Source organism: Xenopus tropicalis, chromosome 4 (assembly GCF_000004195.4).
Source record: "Xenopus tropicalis strain Nigerian chromosome 4, UCB_Xtro_10.0, whole genome shotgun sequence".
NCBI classification, from domain to species: Eukaryota; Metazoa; Chordata; class Amphibia; order Anura; family Pipidae; genus Xenopus; species Xenopus tropicalis.
In genome coordinates, this window is record NC_030680.2 from 67,253,401 (window position 1) to 67,266,852 (window position 13,452).

The following is a 13,452-nucleotide window of genomic DNA, read 5'->3' on the forward strand; positions in this document are numbered from 1 at the left end:
TTCCTTACTGAGCTGGTGTTTTTTCCGTTATTTTAATTGCTATGGAACTGGAACACCCTATAACCAGTGTCAGAAGCATTCTGATGTTATATTCCATTCATCTTGAAATCTTTGTGCCAAATCAAAGTTAGTAAGATCTGTCGCTTTTTGCTTAAAAATGTACGGTAATTCCCATCTATGTGTACTGCTAAGGTTCTGGCTCCATTACATATTCTCTCTAGATTTAAATGCTACAAACCTGGTCTCTAAGAAGTCATAGAAGAGTCTCATTACCCCAAGATAACAAGGTGGTTAGGTGAATGAATTTCAATTTGACTTAATCATCCTTAATAAATTATCTAAATAACTGGCACCATGACTGACCACTACATGCTCTTTCATCCATTTCCGCATCTGTGCATTTAGCAAGGTTCTGTTATGGACCTTCAAGCAACATTGTAGCAAGCTGCTCCTTTATGCCAAACTGTTTGGAAATATTTTTAATGTGAATGGACACAACAGTATAAAGAGCTGATTTTTTTTTTTTTATTATTGTTGATAAGCACCATGTCAAAGCTTCATAAATAAAATGTATCCAAGAATTAGACTTACAGATAGAACAGGAAGGATCTCTTCGGTTTTACTGCTCATGAAACCAGGAATTATTGCAACTCCACTCTCAGCAATGGCTTTGTGGAACAGCCCCTTAGAAAGTGGGGACAATACCTGAAAGCAAATTTCAAATTACTTATTGGATTTCTCTGAGGTTAAAAACAAAGAAAACATGAAGCAGGCAATCACAGTGCCAAAGTGTATTGGGTGTATACCCAATACATGCAAATGTATTACATGGTTATACACCCAATAAAAAGATGCAAACTCAGACATGAGGTTACATGTTTTTCCTTTATTGCTGATATTGTGGTGCCTGTATGGTTACACTGGAGAGTAGTGCAGAGAAGTGCCACATATTCTTACCTGTGCAGATACACTCCCGCCACCTGCAGATTCCCCAAATATTGTAACGGACTGTGGGTTTCCTCCAAAATCCTTAATATTATCACGAACCCATTGTAAAGCTGCAACCTGATCCAGAAATCCAAAGTTCCCACGTACTTCTTTATCACCAGAACTGAGAGTGCAAAGGGAAAGGGTTATAGACCTCTGAGGAGTCTATTTCTGGCATCTGTTATCTTGTCACTGAAGTTAAATGAAGCCTCTTATCTCTTATATGTATATATTGATATCATGAAATACCATCCATTAATGGATTTAGTAGTGTATAATACTGGACCTTGAAAAAGGTCACAGGTCTCAAGAGGAAAGCAAACAATTAAATATAAAAATATTGCTCTAGCCAGCTGGGCAACAAGGATGGCAAGTAAAATGCTTCCTGGTCATTAAAAGGTAATTAGAATACTCCCTGACTGATTTACATACCAACATTGTATAAAAATATCAGTGCATTTACATTTATCCAAAGAAGCAGCCATTACTGCTACCGTAGACCATAGTACTTGCATAACATCTATTGCCTTATCATAAATTACATAAAGTACACTGGAAGTGCCACTGATCTGGCCAAATTAGCTACAAGCATACAAAAAAATGGGGGGGTGATCAATGCACATTCCTTGGTCCCATGTTTCAAGTAAGTTATTTAGTATCTATGCTAGTGCATGTATTATCAGAAAACAGGGGTTTTAGTTACAACATTATGATCATAAAATTGGTAAGCCACCTTTAACAATACCTCTACCCAGCACAATGTTTATTATTTAAATTTTTTTATGCAAAAATACCATCTTAAAAGGTCCCCTTCCTGTCGTCACAAAACAAGGCAATAGGGCAATATGACCTGTGCCAGATAGAGCGTGCTCACTCCACATCAGCTACTCAACCCAGAATCCCTTCCTGCAGCTCTACTAAAGATTTTACAGCCCTGTTTAAGCTCTTCACTTCCTTTTTTATGTTCTTGCCATTTAGATGCCAGGAGAGAGTGTGTATTGGTAGTGTTACTTCCTCAGCTGTCATTCAACACAACAAGCAGGGTAGGAATGCATGCACTGGCTTTGTGGATATATGGCTAGTAGGAGTAGTATTAGGCACAGGTCAGGTTGGTCTATCGCCATTTATTGACCAGGATCCTTTCAGTGCTGTCCAAGTTCTGCGGTGCCGAGGGCCGGAATTTCTCTCGCGTACATGGTGGAGGGCCGCTAATGGAAGCCAGTTTTGGCCACTCCCCCATTTTAAACCACACCCACTTCAAACCACACCCATTTTATCACAATGGTCGCTTAAGGGATATCAACCATCATTCATATGTTAAATCCATATGCTTCCTCCTCCCCTGTGGATAGCACAGCAACCCCCAGCACATAATTACACACCTTAGGGACCATTTAATGGCTATTTCCAACTGCTAACAAACTCCCAGAACAAAGCCCTGCCAGGTTTACCTCCCACAGGCAGTATAGGGTAGGCAGAGTATGGCACACCCAGGCAGCACTCTGCCTGTCCTATGCTGCCTGTGTGTGCCATACCCTCCCTGCCCTATGCTGCCTGTGTGTGCCATACTCTGCCTGCTCTATGCTGCCTGTGTGTGCCATACCCTCCCTCCGTATGCTGCCTATGTGCCATACTCTGCCGCGGGCCGCCAGTTGGACAGCTTTGTTGTACATCATTTGTGCATAAAACACTTAAGAAGAAAAACATTGTACTGGGTACAGGTATTGTTAAAGGGACATAGAATGTTATATTAACTAAATCATTTTTAGTATTACTTTTCCTTAAAGGTATAGTTCATCTTTAAATTAACTTTTAGCAGAATGTAAAATATGCTAATTTGAGAGAATTTGCAATTGGTCTTCATTTATTATTTGTGGTTTTTAATCATTTGGCTTTTTGTTTAGCAGTTCTCCAGTTTGGTAATTCAGCAGAAATCTGGTTGCTAGGGTTGGAAATTATCCTAGCAACCAGGCAGTGGGATGAATGAGAGACTGGAATATGAGTAGGAGAGGACTGAATAGAAAGATAAGTAATAAAAAGTAACAATAAAACTGTAGCCTCACAGAGCAATAGCTTTTGGCATCTGGGGTCAGTGACCCCCATTTGAAAGTTGGAAAGAAGAGGAAGACAATTCAAAAACATATGAAGACCAACTAAAAAGTTGCTAAAAATAGCCGATTCTATAATATACTAAAAGTTAACGCCCCCTTCAATAAATCTAGTTGAAAAATGATGCTTATCTTGTATTTATATGTTGAAACATCAAATTCTAGTTGAAATTCAACCTTCAATATTTCAAGTGGCCAGAAAAAGACTCGTGTTATACCTATATACCTTTTTATTTTTTACCTAAAACAGAGTTCCGAAAGCTAGTTTTACATGGCCATGCTTAAATCTCTATTGCTTAAATGTCTCTAATATTCCATATTACATTATAGGCCCAATAGGGTCTTATACAACTACAGAAGGTAAAAATAGTATTATACTATTATAGAAAGCAGAGCAGGAGTGTATTTTACCTAAAGAATCCCATAATGCCAAGTCTATACTGGATTGACACCACAACAACATTTTCATAGGCACATAAAGCAGTGCCTTCAAACATGGATGCTCCTCCCATAGTAAGTCCTCCTCCATGTATGAACACCATGACCTGTACAAAACAGAAAGTTAAAGGTACTTTAGATTTGGTGATCTGAAACAAAAAGCAGTTATTAACAGACTACAATTACACTTATTACTATAGTCACCTCTTATCAGCTACCCAAAACTCACTGGAGCTCAACCCTGAGTCATACTATGTACTTGGTTGGAATAGATCACTATAATGATTGTAAGTTTGTTAACAGTGCTTAATTTACCTGACATTTTCATGTAGTCTGGCTTTATCTCTCTGGCCTGGAACATAATATTTGTACTTGGATAGAGAAAACGCGGCGCCACGTATGCCATCCCTCCAGCGATTCACATTTTCACCGGTGGGATGGCATTTCGGGGAGATTAGTCGCCCGCGACAAGGGAGATTTGTCGCGGGTGAATAGTCTCCCCGTCTGCCACAGCCCTAAAGAGGCAAAATTATGTTATCATCCCTCACCTTGAGTATGCAGTGCAGATTGGGCTCCAGTCCTTAAAGGAACAAGAAACCAAAAATGAAAATATATCAAAGAAATTAAACTATAATGTACCGCTGCCTTGCACTGGTAAAAGTTGTGTGTTTGTTTCAGAAACACTACTAGAGTTTATATAAATACCCTGCTGTGTAGCCATGGGCAGCCATTAAAAAAGGAGAAAAGGCACAGATTACATAGCAGATAACAGATAAACTGTAGCTTGAATTGCTGCCCCCGTGGCTACACAGCAGCTTATTTATATAAACTATAGTAGTGTAGTAGTTACTGTTCCTTTCAGAAGGATATTAATGAGCTGGAGAGAGTGCAGAGACGTGCAACTAAACTGGTAAAGGGGATGGAAGATTTAAACTACAAGGTTAGACTGTCAAGGTTGGGGTTGTTCTCACGGGAAAAAAAAAAAGCCGCTTGCGAGGGGACATGATTACTCTGTACAAGTACATTAGAGGGGATTATAGGCAGATAGGGGGATGTTCTTTTTTCCCATAAAAACAATCAACGCACCAGAGGCCACCCTTTTAGATTAGAGGAACGGAGCTTCCATTTGAAGCAGCGTAGGTGGTTTTTCACGGTAAGGGCAGTGAGGTTGGGGAATGCCCTTCCTAGTGATGTGGTAATGGCAGATTCTGTTAATGCCTTTAAGAGGGACCTGGATGAGTTCTTGAACAAGCATAGTATCCAAGGCTATTGTGATACTAAAATCTACAGTTAGTATTAATGTTGGTATATATACAGTAGTTTATGTGAGTGTATAGATAGGTCAGTATAGGTTAATGTGTGTGTGCTGGGTTCACTTGGAAGGGTTAAACTTGATGGACTTTGGTCTTTTTTCAACCCAACTTAACTATATAACTGTATGTGACTTTTGACTGTGCAGGGAGGGCAGTAGCATTGTCTGTATCATTGGGGATAATAAGATCTGGCAAAGGACTATGGAATAGAAGGTGTAGCATGGCTGTATACAAGTGTTATACATACAGATTTCAAAGGCACTCCAGAACCTCATTTAGCGACTAACTCTTGTGCTCAGTGTTGTGGTGGGACCCACACCTTGTGTCTCAACCCTTTCTCCTTGTAGATTGTAAGCTCTTTTGGGCAGGGCCCTCTTCACCTCTTGTATCGGTTACTGATTGCTTTATATGTTACTCTGTATGTCCAATGTATGAAACCCACTTATTGTACAGCGCTACGGAATATGTTGGCGCTTTATAAATAAATGATAATAATAATCAGCACCCACCATCCAAGTTCACAGAAAAACCAGGGCCAGAACACAGAAGAACTGAATAGAACGGATGACCCCTTTGCTTTAGAGTGTAAAAACTCATTAAAGCACAGGGTCATGCCTGCTGTGCAGCCCTTTCGTGTTCTGGTTCTGTTTTTCTATAAACATTCAAGTGTTCGCTTTCATAACTTCTGAAATGTACCTACAGCTCAAGGCTATATAGCAGATATGGTTTAGCAACAACTAAAGGGCTTTAAAGGGGTTGTTCATCCACAAATACAATTTACTTTGTGATAACTGTCTAATTAAAAATTATATTTTATAGCATTTTTGGCCTGTTTGTTGGTGAATTTTATTACCATTACCCAAAATGATCTGTTAAACTTACAGGGAGCTCTGGGTTCTCTCCTCTGTCTGCTGGAGTGAAGACATTTAGGTACAAACAATCCTCTGAAACTGGAGGAAAATCAAACTCTGCCTTGAAATATTTAGCAAGGGCTTCCATTCCTCTTTTATCTTGTAAACACCTGGATAAATTATAAGTAATAATTGCTGGAAATGTAACTGGAAATGTTGTTTGAAAACATTATACATTTTTATATCACCTCCACAAAAAATCTATAAAGTATTTATTTAACATATAATTACAAAAAAAGTTCTTGGACCCCACATACTAATGCCACGTTTTAAAGGTAACAGTAACACCAAAAAATTAAAGTGTATAAAAGTAACTAAAATATAATGTGCTGCTGCCCTGCACTGGTAAAAGTTGTGTGTTTACTTCAGAAAGTCTACTATAATTTATATAAATAAGCAGCTGTGTAGCCATGGAGGCAGCCATTCAAAGGAGAAAAGGCACAGGCACATAGCAGATAACAGATAAAACACTATTGTATTCTACAGAGCTTATCTGTTATCTGCTATGTAACCTGTGCCTTTTCTCCTTTTTTCCAGCTTGAATGGCTGCCCCCGTGGCTACACAGCAGCTTATTATATAAATTATAGTAGTGTTACTGTAGCAAACACACCAGTTTTACCAGTGCAGGGCAACAGTGCATTATATTTTTATTACTTTAAAGCTCTTTTATTTTTTGGTGTTACTGTTCCTTTAGTCTAGGGGCCAGTTCAGTGCAAAAGAACAGGAAAATGGTACTTTAAATTTGCTTCCTGACCAGTTTTGTAACTAGAAGCCCATTGGCCCTGGTCAGAAGTTAGATTTTGACTTTCCATCCATGCCACCCCCAACCTCCATGCATTACCATCAGATTTATAATTCCAGAGCCCTGTCCACTTATATTCCTTTACCGCTGTATGTTTAATTGTGAATTGGCTCTCCGTGAAGGTCTTGGCCAACAGTAAAGGTGGCCATAGAGTATATACAGGCCAATAAAAGCTGCAGACTGCATCTGGTTCATCAACACATCAACAGGTGTATGGCCAGCTTAAGTTGCAGAGCCTGCAATGCAGGCTTCCCATCTCTTAAAAAGTGCAGATAGCAAGGCATCAGAGCAGATTTTAGCAGCTCAAGGTAACCACATAAATATGAATGTCCTCACAGTTTGAGAAACACTGGTTTAGACTCACAGATTCACATACATATATTTATATCTACCTATTTAATCCTTCCAATATTGCAAGGTCAATAAATCTTTATAAAAAGGAACATGCTCACTGTACAGCAGGAAAGACAGAAATGTATCATTCTTTTCTTTATTTAACACTAGTGGAACTTACATGGGTGGAGCGGCTGTGGCTTCCCTGACAGAGCTCCATGGCTCCGGTGGCTGCGGAGACTCAAATCTTAATGGTCCGATAGGTGGCTTTGCAAAGGGGACGCCCATAAAAACATGAACTAATCTATCTGTTTCCTTTGCGCCAACTGTGTTTCCAAGAAGCTGCCCATACTTTGTCGTCAATAGTGGCCTTGCATCCTCTTGGCCATGAAAGAAAATAATATTAGATATTAGAAAGAGAGAACAAGCAAGTTTTTAAGGAAATTCTGTTTTGTGTATTAACTACTAAATAGTTAGCCATACTTACCTGATAATCAAATACTAGAATGAGTGTGAGCTGGTTCAGAGTGGAATCAGAAGGGATAAATGGGAAAAAATGTTTAGTTCTACTTTTCCCAAAACAAGAACTAAACAAAGTCTCTTAAAGGATCAGCTTCAGAAGCACTAAATGTATATTGGTAAGATGCTGTGTGACCACGGGGATTATCATTCAAGGAGAGATTGGGGAAGAGAGCACATGGCTACAATCCAGATAACAGAAAAACTGAACCTCAAGCATTTAATACCAGCAACATACGTCCTGCATGACTAATTAGCAAGTAATTCAGATACATACTGCAGACTGTACTGAATTATGTTTAGCCATGTATCATAATTAATAGATAATTAGCCATGCAGGATTTGGATTCAATATGTGGCCAGTATTAAAGGAGTGAGGTGGCAACCCTAGTTGCCAAAAAGCCTAGAAGTTATCTCAAGTGATCCCCAAAGGGGTTAATGCAAACTACCCTCCACTTCCAAGTTACAAACAAAAGCTTCAGGGGGGTCTACTGTGTTTTATCTAAATTCATGCCCCAGAAACCTTCTGAAAATACTGAAATCAAGCTGACAAATACCATAGTTTGCAAGAATGCTCACTTGAGAAGGATGAGGATGAAAAGCACCAGCAATGGCTCTGTCAGGCTTTTCGGTTGGGTGGGAGGGGCAATTGTGGGGGTGTCTACTTGAGGAGAAAATTCCTAGTATAACATCAACCTTAAGCCTAGTGTAAAACTCACACATCCTCATTCCCTTTACAAATATTAGACTAAAGGTTAAAGTAAAGGGGTTAGAGTAAAGATTACTGGTATTTACTCTTTACTCTAGTTGGTCTTCATTGTTTTTTGTTGTTATTATTATAATTATGTTGTTACTTTTGTATTATTTATCATTCTGTTCAGGCCCTCTCTCCTATTCATCGCCCAGGCTGTTGCCCAGGGTACAGTGCCTTGGGTGGTAGCAAAAAGCTATATAATCCAAAATTACTAAAAATAAAACACAGTTGTAAATGGTCTCCAAATATCACTGTCTGCATTATTCCAAAAGTTTATTTAAACTACCCCTTTAAGTGTCAGTGAGTGGGGCTGTGTATTTACTAATATTTTACTGTTCTACATGTTACATTTACCACAATGATACATGTACACTGTAAATATGGTAATAAAATATATAAGTGGAGATGTATCTGTCTTGTGTAGTTCACTTGTGGAAATTTTTTTTTTTTTTTGTGCTGTTTTCATCTCATTTCCACAGACATCTGTCTCAAACTGTGGCACTGAGATTCCTGGCCTGACCTGGTCAGTGGATCCAGTACAAGGTCAAATAAACAATAGCAAGCTGAACAGCCGAGTTTATATAGTCAGGGTAGCCTATTTGTGCTGGCAGATCAGTCGCCTGGCACTTCAGATTAAAGACAGTGCTCATAGTAGAAAATTCATTACACAAAGAAAATAGCTTGACTGCTGGGCCAACCCACCCCTGGGCCCTGTCACATAGCTTTCAACCTTCACCTTGAAAGAGTACACCTTTAATTATATAGATAGCAATTAACCCAATGTCATCAGGCTGATAATAAATTGCATATAGGAACGATGTAGGCAGGCACTTTGAATTCCCAGAATAGTATAGCAAAAAGCAGCCAAAAAATAGTTAAAAATACAAAGTTTATTTAATCCATGTATAAAAAAAAAAGAAGCCTTACGCGTTTCGTACCAATAGGGTACTTAATCATGGGCTGAATTACGTTTTCTACAAACACGCTATTTAAAGGCAAGGTAGCCAATAGGGATGACCCTAGAAAATTGGCCAATCACAGACATCCAATGTTTAAATGACAAGTAGTGGGTGGTTAAAAAATGTATATAAGGATGTAAAGTATATATCTCATTGTGAGAATGAAACATCATAATTTTTAGGTACAATATAATGAAGTACACATTTACACATAACAGGTCACATCATAGTCAAATGACATGCAAAAAGGAAAGTGATCTGTTGGAACAATCAGAGAAATGTTTGGCTATAGTGGCATGGCAATTTATGTTAGTAGTGTTAAGAATATGCTCTCTGATTCTGTCCTTCAGTTTCCTGCTTGTTTGGCCAACATATTGTTTCCTACATTTAGTACATGTGAGCAAGTAGATTACATATTTCGTATTGCAATTAATGTAGTGTTTAATTTGATAAGTCTTCATTGTAATAAATGAAGTGAATGATTGAGTTTTAAAGGGGAAGGAAAGGCAAAGTCACTTGGGGGTGCCAAAATGTTAAGCACCCCCAAGTGACTTTAACCGCTTACCTTGTACCCCGGGCTGGTGCCCCTGTTAGGAGAAAATAGCACCAGCCCGGGGCACCTGGAGCGCAGCGCTTCCTCCTTCCGCCTTCCACTTCCTAAACTGCCGGTGGCCGGGCATGCACAGTAGAGCGAAAAAGCCGACTTAAATGTTTAAGTTCGGCTTTTCACTCTACTGCGCATGCAGCGAAGCCGGAAGGAGGAAGCGCCGGCAGCTACCCCGGGCTGGTGCTGTTTTCTCCTGACAGCGGCACCAGCCCGGGGTAAAAGGTAGGCGGTTAAAGTCACTTGGGGGTGCCTAACATTTTGGCACCCCCAAGTGACTTTACCTTTCTTTTTCCTTTAACAATATAATTGCACATGATGTCTGGACCCACATTTAAACATGCCTTTTGTGGATAGGCATGTGCTAGTAGGTTTATTCTGTTGGATGAAGCTAGGGGATAATCTATTGCTTAGAGTTTCTGTTTTTCTGGTTACGAATCTGTATCCTTTATCAAGGATTTGTCTCAAAGGATCTGTTTTCAATATTGTCAAGTTATTATTGATAATATTCTTTATGGCTATATTGAGGGTTATAAGTTAAAATACATGACAAAGCCTTAGTGTTATCTTTACAGGAAACATTCTTATTTTTTGGGTCTGTTTCTTTTGTACCTATTGAAAAGGTTAGATCTACTAGTAGATGCAGCTCTCTCAAAGGCTTTCTGAATGATATTCTTTGGATAACCTCTATCAAGTAGTCTATAATAAAGGTCTTCAGATTTTGATAGGAACTCTGTTTCTTCTGAGCAAATATGCCTAATGCGTAGGAACTGGCTATATGGAATATTATGTATTGCTGGATTTTTATCTAGAACTCTATAAGATTCTATATCTGAGAGCTGTCTATGTGCTTCTGTAAAATAATCTACTTTGTTTAGTACAACTATTTGACCTCCTCTATCCGCTTTTCTAATTACAAGGTCTTTGTCATTCTCAAGATTTCTTAAAGCTGTTAATAAAAACTCAGCAGCCAATGTTATCTATACTGCATTATTCTTACTCTTCAAATGTTGCAATTAAAATACTTGATTTGAAGTATGTTCTAATACCCACAGTAGCACCCTTGACTCCAATGACCCTGGTAGTTCTTCCTCTGGCTACAGGAGTTTTTAGAGGAAAAAAAAAAAGATTTTAAAGCCTGCTCTTTTTTTAAATGGGAGAAAATTATTATGATGATGCAAAGTGCACAGAAGCTCTTAAGGCATAATTATATAATTAGTTATATTTTTATAATGTTTTTTTACCCTCTCTGCATCTTCCTGTAAAACAGGCATGTTACAAAGTCTAAGGGTGAAGACACACAGCTACTAGTGGAAGCTACTTGTCACAGCTACTAAACCCCAGAAAAAACCCTGCCATAGACAATACTGAGAATTGACTCTCCTAAAACACACAGACATTGTATGATCAGTGATCAGCATTGTCTATTTTAGTAGCCACAACAAGTGGCTGCTACTAGTAGCTCAGTATGTCTTCACCCTAATACACACGGGTAAGTGCAAAGATCACATAGCATGGACCTTCTTTCCTATTCAAGTTCTTATTAATGTGCTGCAATTCTTACCTGTTCCATAGATTTCCAGAGTCGCACAGCACAAGAGAAGCACTTTGATCAGGGATCCCATTTGCAAAAATTCAGCGCGGAACAGAAAACACTTTGCTGAGTTGCAAAACACACAAGAGTTTCTGTAATACAAAAAACTAGCGGCTTAACAGGAGCAGGCGTACAGAGCATGAAACTGTGTACTAGTCATCTCTAAGAACAGAGAGGATATAGTACAGCAGATCTCATTGGCTACTGAAAAGTTTCCTCCACCCACTATAAAGATGTATCCGTTATAATGGGTGCAGGCAGGATAGGAGGTGCAATGGAGGGATGGTAGTGGTGCAGCTCCTTACCAAGACCCCACCCCCAGTTGTCTGCCAACATTTTCAAATTTAAAAATGTATATCAAACTAATTAATGTACTTGCACAACTTTCATTCATTGATAAATAAGCTTCTAAAAATCCCATAGGAATAAATGGAACATGGGTGAGTTTTTATGTATAAAGCTCTAAAGTCACATATTGATAAATGTGACCCTAAGTAATCCTATAAGGACTCTCAGTTCTGCTATAAAGTAAGAAATAAGATTCAGACAGGATCTCCAATCACTGCTAGTTCTTGTATAGTACTGCTAGTACTGTATTCTTGCCCCTACCCTGCCTGAGGTGGTTTTTGAGCAGCCCTTTCACCCCCGCTCTTTCCTTTCCAGTGTCAGGTAACTTGTGGGGTGCTGCCAGGTCCTGCCTCATGGCAGGAGCACCCCTGACAGCACCTCTTCCAAACAACAGCAACGATTAAGGCCATGTGTGCTTGATAAAAGGCCACACATGGCCTGAATCGTTGCTGTTGTTTGCCCCTGAAATTTGCAATATAGGCATTTTAATTTTAAAAGATAAGAGGTGCTGTTCCAGATCATCTGTACTTGGATATGCCGATGGAAAGTGGCCATTGGGGAACCTGCACTGCTACAAACTAAATACAAGGTGTGGTGCTGACTACTACTTCCAAAAAAGGAGCGCCCCTGACTGCTAGCACATTGCTTTGTTATACTGACTGCTAGAATCTCATTTATAAAGAATGAACAGAAATGAGAAAAACATATTTCTTAACATTTCCTTAAAGAAGCACATTACCGACTAGAATATTTGCATTTCATTCATTTCATTATTCAATTAACATTTCCTTCACTAAACATTTGGGCACACATACAAATGTTATTTTTTAGCCTGTTTGCATCAGCAATCATAGAATTGCACTGACACTGAAGCACCTGACTGCTAGGGCTGTAGATTTTGTTTCTGGTTCTATGCTTTTCCATTGGAACAGCAACACTTTATCCAGCTTGAGCATTCAACTTTTTAGCTTTAATGAAATGTTTTTAATATAAAACTGTATTCACAGTTTGCAGTTATTTTAGTATTTTTATGCAGCCAAATAATATCAAGGCAAAGAGATAAAGCATAACTTCCAGCCTTCCCCACTGGAAAATAGGGATAATTTTGTCCATAACCGAATCCGGTTATGGCCACACAAAATCCCCAATCAGAAATCCTATCCTATTCCAGTCAAGGACAACCATTTTCATATCAGTGAATCAAAACTGCCCTGCCTGTTAAACAGCAATGAAAAAATTATATATCCACAGCACACAGTTTAAGGGATAGCTTAAACATAGAAATTAGTTTAAAAATACAGGTGCCTGTCTGGAAAAAGCAATACAGATTTCCCACACAAACTGTTCACCGCTCAAATCCTCTGGTCCAGGTGCAACCTGCCCCGGACCCTGCACTCAGGTGAAAAAACTCACGGCCAGGGATAACTCACTTCCAAATAAGAAAGCATTATGCTTACCAAACAGTCCTGTTGACCCGGGTGCTCCTGCCCCGAGTGCGTAGCCAGGGGACAAAAAAAACACAGCTTGAGGTCTTACGCGTTTCGTGACAGCGCACTTCCTCAGAGACCTCTCTCCATTTCTTACACATAGGAAATATATACCCATAATCCCACCCATAAAATTACCATATCCAATGGCATTTGTTACAAACCTATACATATTCCATGAACTAATTAGATGTGCCTTTTAAGTAGTTAATTGTTCACACAGTTTTATATCCTGAATTTTTCAGATAATCAGTTAAAAAAAGAAACTACATAACATTATAATCACAGTTACAA

General features: G+C 39.0%; 1 protein-coding gene across 2 annotated transcripts in view; it reads right to left on the minus strand.

The window, feature by feature from the left end:
* ces3.4 (carboxylesterase 3, gene 4) overlaps positions 1-13,232 on the minus strand; it is a 20,105-nt gene extending 6,873 nt beyond the window's left edge. Inside the window, exons 1-7 of one of the 2 annotated variants that reach the window (XM_012961287.3) lie at positions 13,129-13,232; positions 11,294-11,415; positions 7,075-7,273; positions 5,729-5,867; positions 3,507-3,640; positions 958-1,111; positions 592-705 (exon numbers count right to left, since the gene is read on the minus strand). In XM_012961287.3, coding sequence (XP_012816741.2) covers positions 592-705; positions 958-1,111; positions 3,507-3,640; positions 5,729-5,867; positions 7,075-7,273; positions 11,294-11,354 — 801 coding nt within the window. In that variant the 5' untranslated portion in view covers positions 11,355-11,415; positions 13,129-13,232. 2 annotated transcript variants of the gene reach the window in all.
* Positions 13,233-13,452: the final 220 nt, after the last annotated feature.